Source organism: Protopterus annectens, chromosome 4.part0, assembly GCF_019279795.1.
Source record: "Protopterus annectens isolate FY-2018-M chromosome 4.part0, PAN1.0, whole genome shotgun sequence".
In the NCBI taxonomy this organism is placed as follows: domain Eukaryota; kingdom Metazoa; phylum Chordata; order Ceratodontiformes; family Protopteridae; genus Protopterus; species Protopterus annectens.
In genome coordinates this window covers 7,587,413-7,613,095 of record NC_056733.1, presented here as the reverse complement: position 1 = coordinate 7,613,095, position 25,683 = coordinate 7,587,413, and the positions used below count along the sequence as shown (strand labels likewise).

Here is a 25,683-nt window from a genome sequence, read left to right as displayed (position 1 = left end):
CCATTTGGTATGTACTTCACAAGACATCTGCAACAACTGGAAAGGCCGCAGAAATACCTCACTAAAAGACTCACAGGCCAAAACCAGATGCCCTATGCTGACCGTCTAAAAAACTCCAGCTATACTCTGTGGCATATCGTCTACTCAGAGGGGATCTCTGCTTAACATACAAGGCCATGTCAAACCCTGAGCTGTTGGACATGCTCCACTTAAAGAAATCCCAAGCCCTCAGAGCCACACACTCCAGGGATCTAAACCTTGTCATCACAATGAACAAAACATGCTGGAGGAATAGGTTCCTGACCCAGAGACTCCCCATGCTCTGGAATAGACTGCCCATACATGTCAAGCGGAGTGCCTCCTTGGCCCTCTTCAAAAGGAACCTTGATGATTAGATGGGAGATAGGAAATTCACCCCGGGAATCACGTCAGTCGCCCTGCTATACAGGGGTCCAGGGAAGTAAATATTGTGGGAAGAAATATCCAGGGAATTGTTATGACTAGGCTTGTGTAGGCCCTAGGGCCGACAGCCTAGTACCAACCCACGACATACTAACAACTTCAACTAGGAAGGTCACAGGATGGTTAAAATATGCTGATTTTACTTATAAAAAAGATCTTTTAATGAATTAATATGATTCCTCTCTATTTGCCATAGATTTCAGTTAAAAAAAATTCCAAACACTGGACTTGTGACGTTCAATGTGGAACTTCGAGGAATAGGAACTTTTTTAAGACCCCAAACGAAGTACGTTCCTCATAATGAGGTACACTTACGGTATGAGTATTACAGGAAATACGTTTCTCGATTGAGCAGTGTGAAACATTTACCAAAGTTCACATACAGGAAGTGGAACTTTTGTGCAGCTTAAAATAGCCCAATTTCTCTACCGTTGCTCTGAAGACAAAATTGCACGTGAAAGTTATTAAAAATCACATATATGAAACAATGTAGCACAAGTAAAATATAATATATGTTTGTGATCAAAAAGCATATTTTTTATTTTTTTTTATTCTTTACTAGCGACGACGGACCCCCTCTCGTTTAAAAAATGAGCTTAGGCTTTTGAGTTCATTTTCTGCCTACAGGTCATCGCTACAATTTTACTTAAATGGCTGTATAATGTAACTAGAAATGCCAACAAACAAATATAAAAAAGATAGCATAAGGTCAAAGAGAAATAAACATGCTACCAGACAAATATTTAAAGGCATTACATAACTCTTGCAATTTCCTTACGTGCAATAGCAAGTCTGTGTATAACTAGATTATATTTGTTTTAAAAAACTCTGTATAGTTATAGTTTACATACTTAACTACACAGAACACATGTATATAAAAACGTAATTTGTTCAATAAGACATAACAAACGAGCTATAAGGAAGAGTGACCCACTCTAACGTAATAGTTCGGAATGTTTCTTCTGTCTTTGGTTGTAACTCGGCCAATAAGCTGACGCACAACACGGAATTTTGTGACGAAGTTTGGTGGAGAGAGATCTCTATACTGATTTAAGTGTCAGGTGGAGGTAATAAAACAATGAAGCGTGTAACGCCGTTCTTTCTACTTCTGCAACAAGGTGAGCTTGATAAGCTGCAAGTCAGTGAAAGTATTGCATATGCAAGACAACGCATTAAAGTTAGTTACAGTGGAAAAAATGTACAAGGTCATTCATCACAAATAGCGTGTTAAGGTGTGTTTGAGAAAAAGGTTGTTCATATTATATAGGGTTGATTTATTGGAAATGAAGGAATGAAGAACAACAGCAAAACATTCTTATAAAATGGATACATGTCTGTGTCATATCTCTCTAGGTCTAAACATTAAAACCACAGCGGAGGACCAGTTAAATTGATTAGATTTTTGTTTTGTTTTTCCAAACAGATTTTTAGGTGCCAATGCGCCCTTGCATAGCATATTGCTCTTTTTAAATAATGCATGTACCCATAAACACTTCTGATTTTATGAATAACATCAGTAGTACTTCCAGAAGCACGCATCGCAGCTATCCAGATTTTCACAGAATGTCCAGATTTTTTGCCTCATATTTCTGGAACAACATTTCTGGTCTGTTCTTCAAAAACTTAGGGTTTCTGGCAAATCCCTGGAGTGATCTGAGGACTGAAGTTACTAAATAATAACATACATTTTGAGTTTCAGACTTCAACTCCCTCAGAAAATGCATGCTAACACAAATTATTTTATTCTATCAATTATCCATGTTTATAAGAGCAATATTTAAAATCTGTCTCTATTGGGCTTATGTCAGGCTTTGTCCAGATTTCTGGTCCTGGGAAGTTGAGAAGTATGTTTAGAAGTAAGGTTAAATCTATGGCAGAAGGTCAAAGAACTTGAGAAATAATTTCCAAAGACATACCACATTTGAGCATGCTGAAACTACATATTTTGAAGTTAAACTTTGTTGCTTGTAATTACTGAAAAAAAAATGAAAACAATTTGTTTTTTATCAATACTTATTTTGTTCATTCTGACTGGTTTAACATCCCAACACTGCTTTCTCCCTTTTAAGCTGGATCGGACCCATATTGCACTGAAAATGAATTAACATCCCTCCATTGACAAACCTTTTTCCCCATTTTTACACATTGGGTCAGTGTGTCACTTCAACAGTGACAGTCAACTAGAGCCCCTTGTTCACACCACTACGTGGCTAATCCTGCTGCCATTATTCATCCATACCACACATATACATGCACACATGGCCCGTTTAGAGTGTCCAATTCACCTACTACATGTGTTTGGAATGTAGGAAGAAAGTGGATCATCTGGAGAAATCCCACACAAACACAGGGTGGACATGCCAGCTCCACAGAGAAGCCATCACGGCTGGGAGTTGAACCAGTGAACATCTTGCTGTGGGGTAACAACACTGCCTGCTATGCCACTGTGCCAACCCAACATGAATTAACATGACTACAGTGAAAATCTCAGAAGATGAGATCATTGCCAAGGCAACCTCCATAGTTCAATGTACTTGCATTTAACTAGTTATACAATGTAGAGATGACAGGTTATTACTTATCAGTTATATTTCCTGACAGGAATTTGGGGGCCATATCAGATGACCCTGGTTTGCTTAGTGGTGGGTATATTGAACCATTCAATTCAGTTCATCATCTATTAGAATATGCAGTTTAGGTTAGCTTAGGAGGTCTGGAAAGTTAAGAGAATTTGTATACCTTTAACTTAATTATTACACTTTGTATATCTACAGCTGAAATGGACAATCCTTGGTAAACTGCCAGAGTATATGTATGTATGCGTATATAGTGCATAGCAAAGTTATAGTTATGAACAGGGGCAAGATCTGGGAAAATACAAAGTATATGTCAGCAGAAATAGTAAGGTTATGTTTGTTCTGTCTTCAAATCTTGTTGATTATATGCACATGCTCTTTATTCAATTACTTGTGCCTTTTCTTCTCTCTGTTCAATTACTTTGTATTTGTAAACTAGGATAGCTCAGATGAGCAACACCCATTTTCAATGCAGGTCTGAGGGGATAGCTGTAAGAGAAGTAATAATATACAGTCTAAGACCATTCAGTGTAAAGCACAACAAATGAGTTTGGGAGAGAAATCAGTGGAATAAATAACACAGACAGAATTTTGCAGTATTTATGTAAGATATACAGAAGAATAAAATGTCTACATAAAGTACTTATTCATAAAGTCATGGTTGGTAGCAGAAATAAGAGGAAGAAGATGTGAATCTGTAGGGGTCATAATGTAATGGGCATAGATAAGGAGATGTAAGGTAAACGATGAGGGGAAAGATAGTGGAAACTGGAAAGGAAAATTTAAGTAGATGAGTATAACTGTAATTTTTCTGAAAAGTAATGTCTAGTAGTAGAGAAGAAGACATGCTGGGTGAAATAAAAGAATAAAACAAAACACAGAGCTAGTGATAAGCAAGAAGGGAAAGGTATCAACTCTGTGATGTAGAGATGAAATCCTGACTATATCCTAAATGACCTGGGTTTAATTAACAACCTGGGCTGTGGTGGAGACAGCCAGGAAGGTTTGGAGATTACTGTCTGATGTCTTCAAACCTGTACCAGTCTGACGGAATCTGTTAGACTCTGCTGCATTTGTGATTTCTTGGAGGAGGCCCATTACTGTGCTCCAGTGCACAGAGACTTGAGGACAGCATCAGCCTGGCCTAGTTAAAAAGTATGCAAAGTCCAATTATGCATCAAAAGTGGCAGAGAAAGGAGGGCTGTTCAGTATATAAGAAAACTCCTCACCTCCTCCAGAATAACAGTCTATGTCCTAGGCTCACTCTTCTTCCTTCTGTCATTTTTTAGAGTTGGAAAGAATGAATGGACTAGTTTTGGACATAGTTGGGTGATTATGGGGGCAAAAAACATTTACATATTAAATAATAGAGTGGTGTGAAGTAGAACAAAATGAGATATAAAATGGGTAGAGCAAGTATGGTATATACCACAGCTACAATACTGAAAGGTTAAAAAATTTGAGACTGGGTGGGGAAGTAGTATTATTAAACACAAAATGAACAGAATAAGCAGAGGCATTAAGGTGGAAAACAGTAAAGACAAATGAGATGACTGTGTGAAATATTCGGTGTCATAGGCATAAGGGTAGAAGGCTGAAAAAGTTATGTAAAAGAGTTGTAATGGGCATCAGCAAAAGACTGCGGCAATGTTGCTACAGACTGATTCATAGTTGAGAGTGAAGGTTGCATTATTTTCAGTAAGTGTGTTTAAGAATAAACAGTATTACTTTTGATTTGTTTCATAATGCAGATAAGTTTCATGTTTTATTAGCTGTTACATTGTGTGGTTTTCAGTGTATTATTTTTATGCATAAAAAGTTTATTGAAAAAGTTACAAATTCTTGCAAACAGTACATTAGATGCACACACACTCCTTATCTTTAGTGAATGATGATACAGTAAAAATATTTAATAAACAGAGTTCTAATATACAACTGTACCTATTATTCTATCTGTAAGTCAGTTTACTGACAATATGTTATTGCCTAAACACTTTTGTCTCCCTCCCTCTCTGCACAGGAGAGAAGCTTGAACTGTTTGACTACTCTGGTTTAATTCATCATCTGCTCAAGATATGTAAACCAACTGAACCATTTTTGTATATGCTCCTGTTATTTCTTTTCTAGATGCCTCTCCTCAGCTATTTCTCTACCAAATTCACTGCATCTTGGAGCTTTGGGCACTCTCAAGATTTCCACCTTTCTGTTTTTCTGCTGCTTCTTTTGCAACAGAAACAGTATTGATTCTTTTAAGCCACTGCCCAACATCAACAAATATTCTGTTAAAACTACCTTATTTCCAGTTGCTGCCCATATAATGTGAGTGATATAAATTTTCCAGTCCAATAGCATTAGGCAGGCCCAGACAGTGTGTCACAATCCAATTTCCTCATTCAGACCTCCAAAATTCCTCACTCACCTCTGGGAGCCTTCCTTTCAGTCCCTGTGGGGTATAACATATTTATGAGGACACTTCTAGGCAAATATTCTAAATTTACTTTCTTTTCAATTAATTTCCCAGACTTTTGCCAAATTACTAGGAGTAATGTTCACATCCAAAGGCCATGACCATTTCTTCTTTATTTTGTCCACTTTCTACATGTTGCTTTCCTAAAAAAAATTGTATAATTTTGAAATTAAACTGTTACCTACTACACCAACCTTTGTAACCTCTATTATCAAGCATATTAATTGTAGCCAGTTTTCCTGACATATTCCCATCCATGGAAGTTTCTTCAGCTGATTGCTTAACTACATGTACCTCAAGAAAACCCCATCAGGAAAAGTAAATTGTCTCTCCATTTTCTCCCAAGTCAAAATGTATCCCATCTCAGTTAGGTGGTCCTAGTGTTTAATTTGGATTTTCAAACATCCCCACCATCTAACAGTGGACTATCGACATCTTTTGTTTGTAACCCTGTTTATAAAATCACATCTCTCTATCCCTGCTAGGCCTTAGATTGAAATATCTTGCTTGCTTCCAGACTAACTGCATCAAGCAAAAGAGAAACCACTGCCTGTGCATTTCTTCCCCAGACAGTGTCATAGATACTATATCTTGAAACCCATGTTTTTTCTCCTTGTCCATGTTTCCTCACAACTAGAAGACTGAACTATTGCTAAGTATGCCAGCTGGATTGCTTTCATATATTGCCTTATGTCTGGTACCCATAAGCACCCTTTCTCTTTATTTTAATTTTATTTTATTTTACATTTGTTGACTGGGATAGTCCGACTGGATGCATGTCCATTTTCAGCGGAGGCCCGGAGAGAAAAGCTCCAAGGGTAAGCAGATACAGCATTACATAATACCAGCATTACATATTACAAACAGACTATTTACAGAGATTACATAAGTAAGCAAGTTAAACAAGTTCCACAGGTTAGAGTTAATCCCGAGCATAAATCAGGATTAAATTAAATTACACAGTAAGATGGTTAACAGATTTTTACACATTCTAGAGAGAGAGTTAGCCAGGCTTGATACAGTAACATAGCCAGTTAAGTGACAAATGTTGTTTGAGTCTAGTTTTAAATTGACCTAAGGTGGAAAGTAAGGTAATATCAACTGGAAGAAAGTTCCAGGATCTACTTACAGAGTTTGCAAAAAGAGTCACCGGCTGTGCTATTAATTTTGCTAGTTTGAATTAGTAGTTTGTTAGAGGATCGAAGCGGTCTAGGATTGTTATAGGGAGAGATAATATTTTTAAGTGCAGGAGTATTGTCTGGATTATAGAGGATTTTATAGGCCATAATCAGTTGGTTATACTGGATTAGGCTGGGTAGTTCAAGCCACCCAAGCTGGTTTAGATTGATGCAATGATGTGTCCTAAATGGCAGCCCAGTGGCAAACCTGGCAATGTGGTTGTAGCAAATTGAGAGTTTGTTAAGGACAGTCTTGTTTAAATTCGAGAGTAGAGGGGATGCATACAGAAGGGTTTAAAGAAGGTGAGAGCGAGCTATGGCAATTTTAGCTGGAGGGGTTAGGAAGGCTTTTATTCTGTAAAGTGACCCTAGTTTTTTATTGATGGTTTTGATAGTTTGGTTAATATGTAGGTCGAATTTTAGATTATTATCTATGATGACACCTAATAGTTTTGTAGAGGGATCAGGGGAGATTATTGTGCCATCATTTGAATTTATGGTTAAGGTGAAAGCGGTAGACCTACGTGTTGGTGAAAATAACAGCATTTTAGTTTTTTCAGATTTAGGATCAGACGACGTTCAGAAAGCCAGTTTTCTATTGTGCTAAAGGTGGTCTGGGTAGCTGTCCATAACTCTATTGGAGATGTGGCCGAGCAAATCAGAGTAGAGTCATCAGCATATTGGATACAGCTGACTTTTGGGATGGCAGTATAAAGGTCGTTAATGAAGATTGAGAACAGCAAGGACCCTAGTACAGAGCCTTGTGGTACTCCAAGGGTGTTGGGTAGCAGGTTAGAGAGTTTGTTCTGCCAGAGGATAGCCTGCTGTCAACCATTCAGGTAGGATTGAAACCACTGAAGGGCTCTAGTATCTAGACAGAATGTTTGCAGGGTGTGGATTAAAAGTTGGTGATCAACCATATCGAATGCCTTGGAAAGATCCAAGAAGAGGGCTGAGGATATATAATTATTGTTGTGATTATGGTTTATGGTGTTGGTAAAGGCTAGGAGGGCTGAAGAAGTGCTGTGATGAGGAAGGAAGCCATGCTGAGTGTCTGCTATAAGGTGATTCTGGATTAGGTGGTGCATGAGTTGTCTATGAATACATTTTTCCATAATCTTTGCAAGTGGAGAGAGTATAGCTATTGGCCTATAATTGGAGAATTCAGTAGAGCTGCCTCCTTTGTGAAGTGGGATTACATAGGATATTTTCCAGATGGTGGGAATTTTAGCTTCTACTATAGTTCGATTGATTAGTATTGAGACGGGGTAAGCAATAGCATCAGCTGATTTTTGTAGGTACTCGGCAGGGAGTTGATCAGCAGAAAGTGTAGTGGGTTTTAATTTTTTGATCAAGGTACGGATAAGTGAAGTGGCGATTGGTTGGAAGCTGAATGCGAGTAGGTTTCTAGGGGTGCTACTTTCAGGACCAGGGGAGCTAGGAGGTAGTTGGCTAGCTAGGGTTTGAATTGTCTCCGTAAAGAATCGGTTAAAACTGTCAGAAACATCTTCGGGGTTTTATCAATAGTAGCAGCAGGGATTGGGGTTGAAGTTTGTCCAGGATGTAGTAGATTATTTAAACCTGTCCAAAACTTCTGAGGGTTATTTTGATTTACTGTCTGTAAATTACAGTAGTATTGTTTTTTTGTCATGTAAAATGGATTTTTTAGTTTCGTTCCTGGATTGCCTGTATTTAATGTGATCTTGGGGGTCTTTAGAAGAATGCCATAAAGCCCACGCTTTGTTTCCAAGGGTAATTTTGAGTTTAGACTCTTTAGAAAGCCATGGCGCAGTTTTCGCCTTTGCTCTCTCTGAACAAACAGGTGCATGCAAATCAAGGATCTCAAGGAATTTGTTGTTAAAGTATGCTACTGCTTCCTGTAAGGGGAGATGTTTTAGAATAGACCAACTACATGAGTTTAGTTCTTGTTGGAATTTGGCAAGGTCAAAGTTTATATTGTTTCTAACCTTTCTGAGTAAGGGTTGTTGGGAATTAATGGCTTTGTGCTTAATTACATATGTGAGAAGGGATCTAGGGCTTTTGCACTTTCATAGAGCTGCCTTCTTTGTGAAGTGAGATTACGTAGGATATGCAGGGGAGCAAGACCCCCTGCACCCCCCACTCCCCACCTACTTAAATATTCTCACTCCGAGATCGCACTACAGTGGGGAAAAGGGAATTCTACCTTACTCGCACCGTAGTACAATCTCCGGAAGAGGCATACTTACGTGAAAGTGCTTTTTCGGTGAAAAGCACTTTCGCATAAATATGCCCCACCGATAATCATTCGGTGGAAAGTGCATTCGGGATCTGTACGGATCCCGTGAGAAGGTGATCGCTTAGGCCGTCAGGGAGGGTACCAGAGGTGTACAGTTGGGGGTGACTATTTATGAGTACCCAGTCAATTATGCTTTCTTTTTGGTTGGGTTTACCTATCCTGGTAGAGGTGGATATGATTTGTGTAAGTGCATGCAGGTTAATATGGGTGGTTGGGGATTCTGAGGAACAGGTGCCCCAGTCTATGTTAAAGTCTCCAAGTAGTAGGGTTTCTTGGGGGGGTAGTGACATGATAGCCAATGCAGGATATCTTCAAGTGTAGATATATTGTTACCTCGGGGTATGTACATACAGATGATAGTAATGTATTTATTTTTATTAAGTTGCAATTTGGTGGCAAGAATCTCCAAGTTATTAATCTGAGGTGGTTGTATTACATCTATGGTGACATTCAACTCAGATTTATGGAGTACAACTACCCCACCCCCATTCCTCGAAGCATGATCCAGCCTGTGTATGTTGTACCCAGGTGGTAAAACTTCACTGTCTGTAGTGTTAGGTTTTAACCAAGTTTCAGATAAACAGAGAATCTCAGGGGAGTGGACATCCCGAAGTGCATGCAATTCATGTACCTTGTTATTAATGCTTCTAATATTGAGATGACAGGCTAGGAGAGAGTTAGTTGGCCTATTAATTGTAGGTTTGTAGCTTAGATTGCAAGTAGAAGGGGGTATGTGTATCTGAAGTGGGTGGGCCAGGGTTGTGGTGAATATCACCACCAAGTATTAGGTTAAGTCTATACTTGGTGATGAACTTCAGGAATTTGTTTATTAGTTTGTGGTAGTGTTTGGATCTAGAGCTAATGTGCCTGGTAGTACTACCTTTATGTAGTATTCTATTCTGCTTCACCCTAGGCTTTTTCCAGTGAAATTAAATCCCTTACCTTCTGCCTAAGTGACCTTTCTTCTGTCCCATTAAAGGAGATGCCAGATGGATTGTAGAATGTGCAATATACAGGGTGTTTAAATGTGATTTTACTACCTGCACCTTCTGTTCCACATAGTGGCAATATCTTCTAGCTCTGTAGATTTTAAATAATTTTTTTGCTTGCTTCTCAAAAGTTTCATAGGTTCATAGGTAGGTACTAGGCTATCTCCCGAGGGCATTTATAAGCCTAGCCAGAGTGTGGCTTAGCCCATTGATTAATTAACTGATCCTCTGTCAAGCAGAGCCAATGAATTGATCCCAGGGGTGTATTTTCTGTTACCCATCCACTCGTCAAGGTTTCTCTTGAAGAGTGTTAGTGAGGGGCTCTGCCTGATGTAATTTGGAATTTTGTTCCAAAGCATGGGGAGTCTCTGTGACAGGAATCTATCCCTCCAGCATGTTCTATTTATTGTTGTGGCGAGGTTTAGCTCACTAGAGCTCGTGGCTCGGAGTGACTTGGATTTCTTTAGGTGGCGCATGTCCATCAATTCTGAGTTGGACATGGCTTTGTAAGTCAGGCAGAGATCACCTCTGAGTAAGCGATATGCCACTGAGTACAGCCGGAATTTTTTCAGTCAGGCTGCATAGGACATATGTTTGAGACCAGTAATCCTCTTGGTGAGGTACTTTTGTGGTCTTTCCATCTGTTGGAAGTGTCTTGTGAGGTACATATGGGGCATTGTACTCTATGATGGGTCTAATGAGTGACGAGGTTCATGCAGGTTAATATGGGTGGTTGGGGATTCTGAGGAACAGGTGCCCCAGTCTATGTTAAAGTCTCCAAGTAGTAGGGTTTCTTGGGGGTAGTGACATGATAGCCAATGCAGGATATCTTCAAGTGTAGATATATTGTTACCTCGGGGTATGTACATACAGATGATAGTAATGTATTTATTTTTATTAAGTTGCAATTTGGTGGCAAGAATCTCCAAGTTATTAATCTGAGGTGGTTGTATTACATCTATGGTGACATTCAAGTCAGATTTATAGAGTACAACTACCCCACCCCCCTTCCTCGAAGCATGATCCAGCCTGTGTATGTTTTAACCAGGTTTCAGATAAACAGAGAATCTCAGGGGAGTGGACATCCAGAAGTGCATGCAATTCATGTACCTTGTTATTAATGCTTCTAATATTGAGATGACAGGCTAGGAGAGAGTTAGTTGGCCTATTAATTGTAGGTTTGTAGCTTAGATTGCAAGTAGAAGGGGTATGTGTATCTGAAGTGGGTGGGCCAGGGTTGGGGTGAATATCACCACCAAGTATTAGGTTAAGTCTATACTTGGTGATGAACTTCAGGAATTTGTTTATTAGTTTGTGGTAGTGTTTGGATCTAGAGCTAATGTGCCTGATAGTACTACCTTTATGTAGTATTCTATTCTGCTTCACTATAGTCTTTTTCCAGCGAAATTAAATCCCTTACCTTCTGCCTAAGTGACCTTTCTTCTGTCCCATTAAAGGAGATGCCAGATGGATTGTAGAATGTGCAATATACAGGGTGTTTAAATGTGATTTTACTACCTGCACCTTCTGTTCCACGTCTAGTGGCAGTATCTTCTAGCTCTGTAGATTTTAAATAATTTTTTTGCTTGCTTCTCAAAAGTTTCATAGGTTCATAGGTAGGTACTAGGCTATCTCCCGAGGGCATTTATAAGCCTAGCCAGAGTGTGTCGGCTTTCGCCGCCCCATTGATTAATTAACTGATCCTCTCTCAAGCAGAGCCATTGAATTGATCCCAGGGGTGTATTTTCTGTTACCCATCCACTCGTCAAGGTTTCTCATGAAGAGTGTTAGTGAGGGGCTCTGCCTGATGTAATTTGGAATTTTGTTCCAAAGCATGGGGAGTCTCTGTGACAGGAATCTATCCCTCCAGCATGTTCTATTTATTGTTGTGGCGAGGTTTAGCTCACTAGAGCTCGTGGCTCGGAGTGACTTGGATTTCTTTAGGTGGCGCATGTCCATCAATTCTGAGTTGGACATGGCTTTGTAAGTCAGGCAGAGATCACCTCTGAGTAAGCGATATGCCACTGAGTACAGCCGGAATTTTTTCAGTCAGGCTGCATAGGACATATGTTTGAGACCAGTAATCCTCTTGGTGAGGTACTTTTGTGGTCTTTCCATCTGTTGGAAGTGTCTTGTGAGGTACATCCCAAATGGGGCATTGTACTCTATGATGGGTCTAATGAGTGACGAGTAGAGGGGCACTAAAACCTCTTTATTTCTAGATGTGAACCCTTTAGTAATTAGATGGGCCACATGAAGGATTTCCTAACTACTTTGGCAATATGATTGTCAAAGGAGAGATTACTATCTACCTGGGTCCCCAGATCTCTTATTACCTCTTCTGTATTAAGGGGGCTGCCACCTATGTGGTAATTCGTGGGTGTTTTGTTTTTCCCAAACGGGATGACTATGCATTTTTTGGTGTTTAGCTTGAGGCCATGACTTTGACACCAGGTGTCCGTCTCAGTAAGGCCCTTTTGGAGGATGTCCATGTCAGCCGGAGAGTCAGTTATGGCTCCCAGTTTGCAGTCATTGGCGAACTTGGTTAGCCATAGTCCTCCTGTATTTGTCTGTACTTCTGAGAAGTATATGCCGAACAGTAGGAGTCCCAGGACCAAGCCTTGCAGGACACCACTTGTGACTGGTTTAGAGTCGGACCGGAGCCCGCTATTCTTACCATGTGAGTTCTGTATGTAAGCCAGTTGGCAACCCATCTCGTGACGTAGGGGTTTATGTTCAGGCTGGTGAGTTTTTCTGTAATACCCGAGTGGGGAATGGTGTTGAAAGCCTTGGGGAGGTCAAGATAGGCTATGTGGACCACCTTTCCCTCGTCTATGGCCTTGGTGACTGTCTTGAAGAATTCAAGCAGGTTTAGTAGGCATGATCTGCCCTTAACAAAGCTGAACTGGATCGGGTCAAGTGTTTGGAGGTTACCAATGACTTTGTTAATGAGTTCCATGATGATCCGCTCTATAGCCTTGCAGACCAGGCTAGTCAGGCTTATGGGGTGATAGTTACCAGGGTCAGTTGTGGCCCCTCCTTTGTGGAGAGGAATAACCATTGCTGTGCGCCATTCTATGGGCATGTAGCCTGTGGAGAGGCTGACGTTGAACAGCGTGTTTAGGTGGGGGTTAGTTTGTTCTGTAGTTCGTGCAAGACTCAGCCTGGGACACCATCTGGTGCCATTAACGAAGGGCTGTTTTCAACTGTGTGTCTGTGGTTTTTGGGACACTACACTTTTCCAGTATTGTTATGGGTCCTTTTGGAGGTGAGAGGGGGGGTGAAGTTTGCACTGAATCTGTCTGCCATGATGTTGGCAATATCAGTAGGTTCAGTATATTTTGTGCTATTTTGTACTAGTTCAGTGCATATCTGCGAGTTGCCACTTAGATTCTTAACATAGCTAAAAAAGGCTTTGTGGTTATCTTTTGAATCCTTGGCTATTTTTCTTTCGAAGTTAGCCTTGGATGGTTTCATGAGGGACCTCAGTTTCTAACTGATACTGATCAGGGATGTCTTTCCTTCTTGGGATTTGCTTTTTTTTCTGAACTAGTTTCCTCCTTCTATTGTATAGCCTGTTTATTGCAGGGATCCACCAAACTGGTTTCCTTCTCTTAGAGGAGTGAATCTTAGTTTTGCTAGGGATGGCACGATCCATGCATCCTTGTAGGTGCTCATAGAGTGCATTTGTAAAGGTTTCTGCATCTTGGGCAGCGTTATCCTTTAGCGTGGGGGCTGTGAAACTTACCGCCTCTGTCTTAAGTAAGGTGAAGTTTGCTTTAGAAAATTTTTTACTGTGGTTTCCTTAGTTGGGGGTGGTGGTGGGGTGTGGACATCCAGAGTGATTAGTTTATGGTCTGATCTAACCAGTGATGGTTGACCTCCGGTGTGGAACACCTGTCACCCATGTTGGTGATGACCAGGTCCAATATGTTGTCACCTCTGGTAGGGGAGTTAACCAGCTGATCCAGGGTGTTTGAGTTGATGAATTCCAGGAAGCGCTGGGCCTGGGAATTTGTACTCAAGTAGTTTTTCCCAGTGAATGGCGGGGTAATTGAAATCGCCCAATATCATGGTGTTTGGTATGACCTTCATGTTTTCCAGTGTCTCCAGAAAGGTGGAGTGGTGGTCCTGGGTCATGGAGGGTAATCTGTAGCAGGCCACAATTTGCATTGTAGATTTGCCCGATGTTAGTTGCACATGGATGATCTCAGAGGTATCATGCTGCGCCACTAACCTGGAGGTGTAAGTATCCTTGATGAATATGGATACACCCCCTCCTTTTGTGTTTCGGTCCGTGTTCTGTGGCTGAAGCATGTGGTTTGAGTTGTAGCCCGGTAGTACTGGGTTGCTCTCTGGAGCCTTGAACCAGGTTTCAGTTACTGCACAGATATCAGCGTTCTCCATACTGAGGAGTGCTTCGAGCATGTGCATTTTGAGATTTAAACTCCTGACATTGAGTAGCATAACCCTCAGTTTTTTTGTTAATTGTGCTGTTTACGGAGGTGGGTTTGACTTTTGAGCCTTGCCTAAAAAAGGCACTATGGGGGCAGCAAGAGCCTTGGCCAGTATTTGAAAGCCTAGGGGTGACAGGTGCAAGCCGTCTCTTGCGAAGCAACGCAGCTTGTCGAGCATGTCGTCCCAGGCTGACGGACACTGGACCCCCTTTGAATGTCACCAGAAGTTTAGCCATTTGTTGAAATTGATCATTTTTTCTTTATACTGAGGTATCATTCTTGGTGAGAGCAGGATGCTACTCAGGGTCAGGGTCATACCAGCCTGGGCTATATGGTCAGAGAGCTCTTTCATGTCTCTTTTCATGTAGTCGAGGGAGGTACGTCTCAGGTCATTCACACCAACATGAACAATGACAGAGTCATATTTGTACTTGTTCTGGAGTGACGTGAGAGCTTGTGTTATGTGGCGGATTCTGGCTCCCGACAGGCAGCTAACAGTAACTTTCTGCTTGTCCAGCCTAGTGAGTGGGACGTCAGTGTACCTGACTATAGAGTCACCTATTACTAGTGTGTTAGGTATGTTATTTCGCCTTAAGGGCTGTGATTGTGTGGCACACTGATTTTGTGTTTTATGTGTTGTCTGGTTTGTGACAGGAAGTGCAGGTTGTTTGGGTGTCTGCTTTGGATGTCTCTGATGCTTTTGCAGGTTTTTATTTAGAGCCTCCGAGTATGATTTTGTGTATTTATGTGTATTTTTTGCCAGTGCTGTTTTAGTAGGTCTGTGTGTGGCTGGAGTTGTGGTGCAAGTGCTAACCTTCTCCTCTTGACTGTCTGTTCCAGTCTTGGGTGGAGACAGCTTAGCTTCCAGTTTAACTGTATAATTGCATCTCTCGCATATGTTAGTGCTTTGTGGTGGGAGGAGAGGGTTGTCTGTGTACATGAGGCAGTTGCAACATTGCCTCAGGATATCCAGATTCACCAGCTGGACTGGAGAGTGCACCTGAAGTTGCCCTTTGGTCATGCCTGAATAGTAGGGTGAGCTGCTTAGTCGCTTGGTTGGTGAGGGGTGAATAAAGAGTCTTGCCCTGCTGGGCAATCAGTGTCAGGGTATATTAGTACTTGCCATTAGGCCTGAGCAAGTGCTGGGCTGTAAGATGCTTTTTGAGTGCTTAGGTTGAGAGTTAGACTAGCTTCAAGGGAAAAACTGAAGAGGAGACTAAGTGGAGCTGAGAATAATTTAACCGTAGCTAACTGGCAATGCCTGGTGTGCAAAACCTTGCAAATGCGATTTTTATAGTAGGGAAATGAAAGAGAGAAATTAGCCCAAAATAGCCAATAAACAACTAACTTCTGGGCTGGAAACACTCCTCCAGGGACAGATAGGTTGCTCAAATCTCCCCTCTCTCACAGGTGAGCAAAGAAACTTCCTTCTATCCAAGTAAGGTATGGGCAACTCAGAAACTAGTATCACAGCCCTGAATTCAGCACTAGCCTGAAAACTGGACTATACTAGCTTAGAAAGGTGGGAAACAAGGATTTTCTTTTGTTTTTTTTTTGTTTTTTATTTTTGAAAAGATAAGGCAAAAACAGTAAAAAATACAGTCAAAACAGCTCTAAACGACTACAAACGATCAGAAATGGCTATTGCACTTTAGTGTGTAGCCTACAACAGTTAAACAAATTATTTAAACAAAAAACAACTTTTTAAAATTGCAGGCAGTCAAATAAGTACAATACGTGAAAAAAAGTTTTTAAATCTCAATAAATGCTGGAAAATCTGCGTTTAGGTGGAAAACAGTTAAGTACAGCAAGAAAGTACAGAAAATTGATACTTAATCACTCCAAAGTCTCTCTCCTAAGCTAGAATGCTTGTATAAGTTTAAGGCTTTCTAGTGCGACCAGTAGGTTAGTTACAGGAAAGATGGGAAACAAGCGCAGATGTGGTCTTTTAAACCAGAAAGTTGAAAGAGATGGACAAACTGTCCAAATGGTCAATAAACTACAGTTTCTGGGCCAAGAACCTCTCCTCTCATGACAGACAGGCTACCTAGTGCTTATTACTCCCACTGATAAGCTAGAAGGCTTTCCTCCAACACAGGAAGGCTTGCAGGGCTCAAAAGCATATCAACAGTCCTGGATACAGCAACTCTGTATCTGGACTAAGCTAGTTACAGGAAAGGTGGGAAACAAGCGCAAGTGCAGCTTTTAAACCAGAACATTGAAAGAGATGGAAAAAACTGCCCAAAAGGCCAATAGCTACAATGTCTGGGCCAGGAACCACTCCTCTTGTGGTAGATAGGCTACCTAATGCTTACCACTCCCACTGATAAGCTAGAAGGCTTCCCTCCAACACAGGAAGTTTGGGGGGGCACAGAAGCGTACAAAGAATCCTGGAATACAGCAAATCTGTACCTGGATTAGACTAATGCTTACCACTCCCACTGATAAGTTAGAAGGCTTCCCTCCAACACAGAATGTTTTGGGGGGCTCAGAAGCGTACAAAGAGTCCTGGAATACAGCAAATCTGTACCTGGATTACAGGAAGGGCAGGGAACAAGTACAAACATAGGCTTTTAAGCCAGCAAATTGAAAGAGACGGAAAACTGCCCAAACGGCCAAATAAACTACAATTTTGGGCCAAAACTCACTCTTTCCGTGGAGGATAGGCTACCTAGTGCTTACCACTCCCACTGATAAGCTAGAAGGCTTTCCCCCAAAACAGAAAGGCTTGGGGGCTCAGAAGCTTACTAACAATCGGAGATACAGCAACTCTGTAACCGGACTAGGCTAGTTCTAGGAAAGGCAGCAAACAGGCACAAGTGCGGCTTTCAAACCAGAAAGTTGAAAGAGATGGAAAAAAACTGCTCAAACAGCCAATAGCTACAATTTCTGGGCCAGGGACCACTCCTCTTGTGGTAGATAGGCTACCTGATGCTTACCACTCTCACTGATAAGCTAGAAGGCTTCTCCCCAACACAGAAGGGCTTGGGGGGCTCAGAAGCTTGCCAACAGTTCTGGATACAGCAAGTCTGTATCTGGACTTGACTAGTTACAGGAAAGGCAGGAAACAAGCTTAGAATTTTTTTTTGTTGTTACAGAAAAGCAGCTAAAACAGCAGTAAATACAATTCAAATTGTAGTGCAGGCCAGCACACCCTAGCGTGTAGCAACACTACGGCAAATATAGTTCACATGAATACAATTAAATTAACAAATGACTAAAAAGCAAGTGCAGAAGGCAGTAAATTAGAAGGCTTCTAGCAAGCAGTAATAAGTGCAGAGTAAGAGTGACTGAACAGATAGCACACAGAAGAGCAACTAAGACAGTTATAGTAAGAGCAGATGAATAATATATATATATATATATATAATTTTTTTTTTTTTTTTGAGGGAAGGAACAGAGCAGGATTAAGAGGCTACAGGGGTTGTCCTTCCCATATGCTCTCTTTGTACACAGTAGGAGTGCCTGAAATTAGAATATGATCTCACTGCACTCAGTTGAGTGAGGAAATGAGATGGGCCCAAAAGGAGTATCCAAATACAAATCTACAAGAGGAGCAGGCAATTTCAAAGCCACCAACATTAATACCAAAACAAGAACAGGTGGGGAAACTAACTGTAGAGAGACAGCCACGAGTTCAGTTGAGTTAATATTCAGTGAAAAACACAAATAAATAAATAAATTAAATACAATACTATATGCAGAAGAGCAGATAAAAGTGTACTTAAATTCACTTATACGTCCAGCTGATTTCAGGTAGATGTTAGCTGGCCAAAGCTCTGATATTAAGCTGAGATAACTCAAAATGTACCACTTATATAAGGCAAGACAGGATGTTAGTGATGAGCTGAAACTACCCCCACGGCTATCAATGGCTACACAGAAATTCTAAAAAGTAGTCTGTAGAGGAACAGCCACACAAATAAATTAAATACAATACTATATGGAAAAGAGGAGATAAAAGTGTACTTCATGAAAACTCCAGCCAAGCTAAAACTTCCATTGAGTGACCTCCCAAACCTGCTGTAACAGAGGCTCATGGGATATATGCAAATAATGTTTATGAACATCAGGTTTTTCAGCTGTATGGCGATTCTGATTGCTCATGACTTTTAGATTTGAAGTCATTTTAATGGACAATTTCAGGCCAATAAAGCTAAACCCCCACTAGCTATGGATATACATATTTCGGCCTAGTTATGACCTCGTCAGCATAGCATAAACAGAGTGATTGACTAAACATAAGAAACACAGGGTTGTAATACCCAGCTGATGCCCATTATCATTAGGCTAACTGCAAAATATCCCAACTAACAAATTAAAACAGAGTTAGAAGGTCACACTGAAAAAACAATCGGAAAAAAATAAATGAAAACTCCAGCCAAGCTAAAACTTCCAATGGGTAACCTCCCAAAATCGCCATATAGCTGAAACACCTGATGTTCATAAGGGTTATTTGCATATATCCCATGAACCTCTGTTACAGGAGGTTTGGGAGGTCACTCATTGGAAGTTTTAGCTTGGCTGGAGTTTTCATCTAGTTTTTTCTGATTGTTTTTTCAGTGTGACCTTCTAACTCTTTGTTATAAAAGTGTACTTAAAATCACTTATATGTCCAGCTGATTTCAGGTAGATGTTGGCCGGCCAAATCTCTGAAATTAAGCAGATATAACTCAAAATGTACCACTTATATAAGGCAAAACAGGATGTTAGTGATGAGCTGAAACTACCCCCCACTGCTATCAATGGCTACACAGAAATTCTAACAAGTATTCTGTAGAGAGACAGCCACAACTACAGTTGAGTTAATATTCAGTGAAAAGCCCAAATAAATTAAATACAATACTATATACAAAAAAGCAGATTCCTTATAGGTATCTTTCAGTCATGCTCCCAGGGTCTACTTCTAAATTTTGAAGTTTCAAAACTTCAAATTTCTTATGGTCAAGACCATAAGATTGAAGTTTTGACACGTCAGACTATTTAAATGGAGATCACTGTACAGCATGGCATGGTATATTTACAGTTTTCCTCACTGTAGTGTTGTCTATGAGTTGATATATTTAATTAAACGGGGGGGGGGGGGTTCTGGGGGCTTGCCCCCCCTGCAAAAACGTAAAAACATTTTTTTTTTGTTTTTATTTTTTATTTACATTTTGAAGTTTCAAAACTTTGATCTTATGGTCTTAACCATGAGAAATTCGAAGCTTTGAAACTTAGTAATTTAGAAGTATACCTGCTCCCAGATACCCTTCCTTCTCGTGTTAATCTCTTTAGGCAAGTCTCCCCTGTATCTTCCAAGTTCACATCTATTATTTGTTTTCTCTTATTTACTTTGTATCCAGACACCCTTCCAAATCCTTCAAGAATCCTGTACACTACCACCACATTGTCTTCTGGATTCGTTAATGTTAAAATGACATAATTTGCTTATAGAGCAATGTTCAACTCCAGCCTGCCTCTCACCTGCAACTCCATAACCAAAACTGGTAAGGGCTCAGAGTAGAATGCAAACAGCTAGGGAAAGGGAGCACCCCTGCCATATGCAAATGGCCTGGGAAGCTACCTTAAAACCTTAACCTGCACTCTGGCCCCAGTATACATCATTTTCAACTAGTTAATAAATTCTGTCAGAAAATGCATTCAATATGTGACCTCAAACAAGAAACTGCAATCTACACTGTCAAATGCCTTTGTGGCATTCAGAGCTGTGAAAACCACTTTATGGTTTCTTTCCTCTTTCTCCTGCATGACCACTAAGATTTTGTTAATGTTGTCACATGTTTTCCTACCCAGCACAAATCCACACTGATCGTCATGTATTATACTTGAAGTGTGGGTGCTAATCTATTTGCTAACACAGCCATAGATAATTTTGTAATTGTGGTTTAATATACTGATAGGTCTGTATGAGTCTGGGACTTAAATTGTTCCCCTTTTTTTGGTAAGCACTGTTGCAATGCTTCTTCACCATGATTCTGGTCGGTTATATTCCTCCAGAATCTAATTAAACAACACTTCCCAAATCTTAACTATCTTGTTTTTTTCTCTGTCATCCAGGACTCCAGTGAAAAGCCGTCACTGACAGGCGATTGCTCACCTGCCTGATTCTCCACTGCACTTAATATCCTTCTTGGTTAATCCCTGTCTCTAAGCCTATTTCCTTTCTCCTCTGTCAGTTTCTTTTTTCCAGTTCTAGCAAGATACCCTCATTTCTTTTCCTCCTATCCCACTGTATTCCTTTGTATACCATCTTGTAGTATTTCACAAATTCTTGTTTATTTCATTCCAGTCTTCCATTATTTCCCCTTCATCCTTTCTTAATTTCATTACTACCTCAGCTACCTGCTCTTCCTTTTGCATTCTTAACCTCATTGCTAGCACCTTTGTTCTTTTAGATGAGGACCACGAATGTAGTACTGTGATTTCTACACTTTGCATCTCTGCCTTGCCACTCCACCATGTCTAGCCTCAACTCATTTTCCACAACAGGTGATAAAGTCCCTTCTCTGCTCTTGCAACTCCCTTATTTTCCTTAGCAGCTGTGCACATCCCTGTCTCTCTCTCTGTCCTGCCTAACCCACCCTTGCACCTGTTTTAACTTCTGTTTCAGTTGGTACCATCTCCTCAAAGAGACTTGCTTCCCTTCCCCCAGTCGTGCTATTTCTGCAGCATTTCTTTTGTTGCCAGTTCAAACAAGTGCTTTTCCATCAAGAATGAGGGTGATCTCCAATGCCTGTCAGCCACCTGCCTGTTGCTGAGCCTTAATTCCAACTCTATCCTAGCATAGTCAGAGTGTAACAAAGGTGTCACTTCCATCTGTTGTATGTTCCCCTTATCCTCCGTTGATATGTAACCCCTATCTAACTTAGACGACCAATGCCAGTTCTCACTGTAGTGCATAAAATCACACCATGTGTGCCTATCACATACCTCCCATGCATCTACTAACCCCATCTTCCCCAGTAATTGGTTTAGTACTTTTTTCTTCATAATCTCTCTCTTACTGTTTCTCACGGAATTCCAAACATTAACTGTGAAATTCTAGAGAGCCTCATAACAACACCTCGTGGACCTGGATCACTTTCAACAATATCTTCTTTATCCAATCTGCATTGGACCCAGGGAGTATGTACAGACACATGCGCACAAGTGTGTATGTGTCTGTCTATCTATACTCTGAAACCACTTGATATTTTCCATTCTGTGCTGCTAAGCAGCCCTCATAGTTTCATAGTATAGTACTAGGCTATCTGTCCTAGGGCATTTATAAGCCTAGCCAAAGTGTATGTGGCTTTCGCCACCCCATGTAATGATACAGAAGTGTACAAATTAAATTTATTTTACTGTGCCTCTGTCTAGTAATGACACAGAGATGACCCCCGGGGTAAACCTACGATCACCCATCCATTCGTCAAGATTTCTCTTGAAGAGAGTCAGTGAGGGGCTCTGCCTAACATGGACTGGGATCCTGTTCCAGAGAGCGGGAAGCCTCTGGGTTATGAATCTGTTCCTCCAGCATGTCATATTCATATTTGTGCTGAGGTTTAGATCTTTAGCTCTCGTGGCTCTGATGGATTTGGATTTTTTGAGGTGGAGCATGTCCATTAATTCCGAATTGGACATGGCCTTGTACGTCAGGCACAGATCGCCTCTGAGCAGGCGGTATGCTTCTGAATAGAGCTGGAGCTTTTTTAGTCTGGCAGCATATGACATATGTTGGAGACCCTTGATCCTCTTGGTAAGGTACTTTTGGGGTCTCTCCAGCTGCTGCAGGTGCCGGGTGAGGTACATACCAAATGGGGCATTGTACTCAATCATAGGCCTGATAAGGGAGGAATATAAGGGTACAATGACATCCTTTGATCTGGATGTGAATCCCTTCATGATAAGGTGGGCAAGGTAGAAGGTCTTTCTAACCACTTTGGCGACGTGGGTGTCAAATGAGAGGTCACTGTCAACTTGGGTCCCCAGGTTCCTGATTACTTTTTCCGTACTTAATGGATTACCACCTATGTGGTAATTTGTGGGTACATTGTTTTTTCCTAAGGGGATGACTATACATTTTTTGACTTTTAGTTTAAGGCCATGACTCTGGCACCAGTTGTCTGTTTCTGTGAGGCCCTTCTGAAGGATGCACCAGTTGTCTGTTTCTGTGAGGCCCTTCTGAAGGATGCATGTGTCAGCTGGTGTATCGACTATGGCGCCTAGTTTGCAGTCATCTGCGAACTTTGTCAGCCACAACCCCCCTATGTTTGCCTGCACGTCTGAGAAATAAATGCCGAACAAGAGGGGTCCCAAGACAGAGCCCTGTGGGACTCCACTTGTGACTGGCTTAGAGTCTGACATAGCTCCAGCTATTCTGACTTTGTGGGTTCTGTCCTTTAGCCAGTTTGCAACCCATCTTGTGACAAACAGGTTTACATTTAAGCTGTTGAGCTTGTCTATGATGCCTGAGTGGGGTATTGTGCCGAAGGCTTTTGCCAGATCCAGGTAGGCTGTATGAACTGCTTTGCTTCATCGATGGCTCTAGTGACTGTTTCAAAAAAGTCCACCAGGTTTAGAAGGCAGGATCTGCCTTTTACAAAGCCGAACTGGGTAGGGTCAATTGTCTGTAGGTCCCCAATGTCTTTGTTTATGAGTTCCATAATGATCCTTTCCATAGCTTTGCAGACCAGGCTGGTCAAGCTTATGGGGCAGTAGTTTCCTGGGTCCGTAGAGGTGCCATCTTTGTGGAATGGGACCACTGTTGCTGTATGCCAGTGTTCAGGGACATATCCTGTAGCAAGGCTAAGATTAAACAGCATTCTTATGTGCGGGTTAAGCTCCTCTAGGAGTTCACGTAGCACGCAACCCGGGACACCGTCTGGTCCCATGGATGCTGTATTTTTAGCTTTGCTGAGAGCAGCTCTCACCTGGACATCTGAGATGTCAGGGAGGTTGCATTCAGCTGAGATAATTATTTCATCTTTTGGGGGGGAGGGAGGGAAGAAATTTGCACTGAACCTGTCTGCCAGTATGATGGCAATATCTGTGGGTTCAGTGTATTTTTTGCTGTTATGAACTAACTCTGAGCATATCTGAGGGTTTCCGCCCAGGTTTCTAACATAACTGAAGAAGGCCTTGTGGTTATCTTTAGTGTCCTTAGCGATTTTTCTCTCAAAGTTGGCCTTTGATGATTTTATGAGCGAACGTAGTTTTTTGCTAGTGCTGATCAGAGATGCCTTCCCTTTATGGGATTTTGCTCTGTCTTGCAGTAGCTTCCTTCTCTTGTTATAAAGTTTGTTTATGGCTGGGGTCCATCAGATAGGACACCTGACTTTGTTGGAAAGGGTCTTGGTTTTATTTGGGATTGCATGATCCATGCATTCTTGGAGATGTCCATAGAAAGCATTTGTGAAGGATTCAGCAGTGTGGGATGTGGTTTCCACTGGCCCAGGGGGCTTGAAGGATACCATTTCAGCCTTAAGGAGTGTAAAGTCGGCTTTTGAGAAGTTTCTCTAGCCAACTAAAGACCCTCTTCATACAGAGCAGCAGTCCTTGGTGCTAAAAGATTCATACCTGTTCTCCTCCTCATAGCTTGACATTGCTAGCACTCTGTAACCTTTCCTTCTTAACTTAACATGTTCTTCCACCCTTAAATGAGTTTCTTGTAACATTCCAAAGGTCGCTTTGTTTCTATGAAGGAAATTCAAAAGTCTTGTCTGTCTTCATGAGTTAGTCAGCCCACAAACATCCCATGCTGCAAGATTAGTAACCATAGTGTTGTTTATATATCTTATGTCTGTTTTACGTATTATCTCCCTTATCTTTCCTTCCTTCTTTCTCCATAAGCTTTGATGGCATAAATCTCTCTGGCACAGGTCCCCCCATGCCTTCCATTCATCTTACTAAAATTCACTGAACCACCCATATGTAAAAAAAATCAAGAAAAATAAGCTATAATTATATACAGTATGCAGTACAGTGTCTTCAGATTGCCCCTTTTCCCTTGTCCCACTTCCCCACTACTATTACTTGGTGGGTGTAGGTACTCGAGTGGTGTTGCCGATCCAACTGGACATGAAACAGTGTCAGGAAGATCAACCGTAAGATACTTTTTATAGTGCCAGATATCACTGTTTGTTTAACTATTGGCTTTGCAAAGCAAAGCATCATGTTCAACAAACTGTTTGCTGTACAGTAAACTCTGTTAACCAGCACCCATGGGGAGTGGTAGATGCCGGATAACCGTAGTTTCTGTTTGCGTGAGAGTTACTATTAAAAATAGGCCTGACTAATACTCTACCCTGTACTATTTGTTTGGTTTGACTTGTTCTCAGGTTGGGGAGAGAGGGAATATGTAGTTTTTGTCTGTGTCTTTTTATTTAGTACTTGCCCATCTGACTGATCTGCACAGATTTTATTTGTTCAACTGTACGTGGTACAGTACAGGTGGGGTTTTCCACAGTAGTTTCCCTCGAGTTTAGTCCTTTTAATGGTTTGTCAGCATGTCATCTTGGTAGAGCTCCATCATGAGTGAACAGTACTTGTCTTTAAGCTTCTTGGCATGTAATAACATCAGTGGCAGTAATCAGAGGTGTATGCATTTCAGGATGATCAGCAGCAATGTAGAAGCAACACCCAGTAAGCACAGCACCTCTGTGCCATCCTTAAAACAGTATCCCAACATAGGAGCCAACAAGCAAACTTCATATGCAGATGTTGAATAATCAAGCTGTTACAGTGTCGCTATGAAAATTCTGACTCGCGTTCCCATCTGAATGCTGAATGCAGTGCTGTGTAAATGGTTTATTGATACTGTACCATCTGTCATTACATGAATACAGTACTTAGATGTTCCAAGTTGTGCTGTTTGATTTTGTTCTGACTGTTGCTGTTACACAGTTGAATGAATGCAACCTTCAGAGGATCTGTGTCAAATATTCAAACTTCCAAAATGTCGAATACCATATGGTCGATATTTGGAAGTTCGAATATCAAATAAAAAAAAAAAACATGCACAAACAGTACGAGCAGGGGGCAAACTCCCCTGCACCTCCCACACCCCCCTACTTAAATATACCAACACTGAGACCGCACTTCAGTGCAGAAAAGGTAAATTCTCCCATTCTGCACCATACTGCGCCGTTAAAAGTCAACCTTCGAGACCATATGTTCGACATTTCAAGTGTTCGATCATATAACATTCGACATTTTAAGCATTCAGATAATTGACATAGACCACCTTCAGATGCTCTGCAATCTGAGAGACCAGCATGAGTCTGAGAGACCAG

At 41.1% G+C, this 25,683-nt stretch overlaps 1 protein-coding gene across 1 annotated transcript in view; it reads left to right on the top strand.

Annotated features, from left to right (window-relative positions):
• Positions 1-1,420: 1,420 nt before the first annotated feature.
• TEFM (transcription elongation factor, mitochondrial) overlaps positions 1,421-25,683 on the top strand; it is a 92,958-nt gene continuing 68,695 nt past the window's right edge. The window contains exon 1 of the mRNA XM_044068043.1: positions 1,421-1,580. Coding sequence (XP_043923978.1) covers positions 1,541-1,580 — 40 coding nt within the window. The 5' untranslated portion in view covers positions 1,421-1,540. The remainder of the gene's footprint in view (positions 1,581-25,683) is intronic.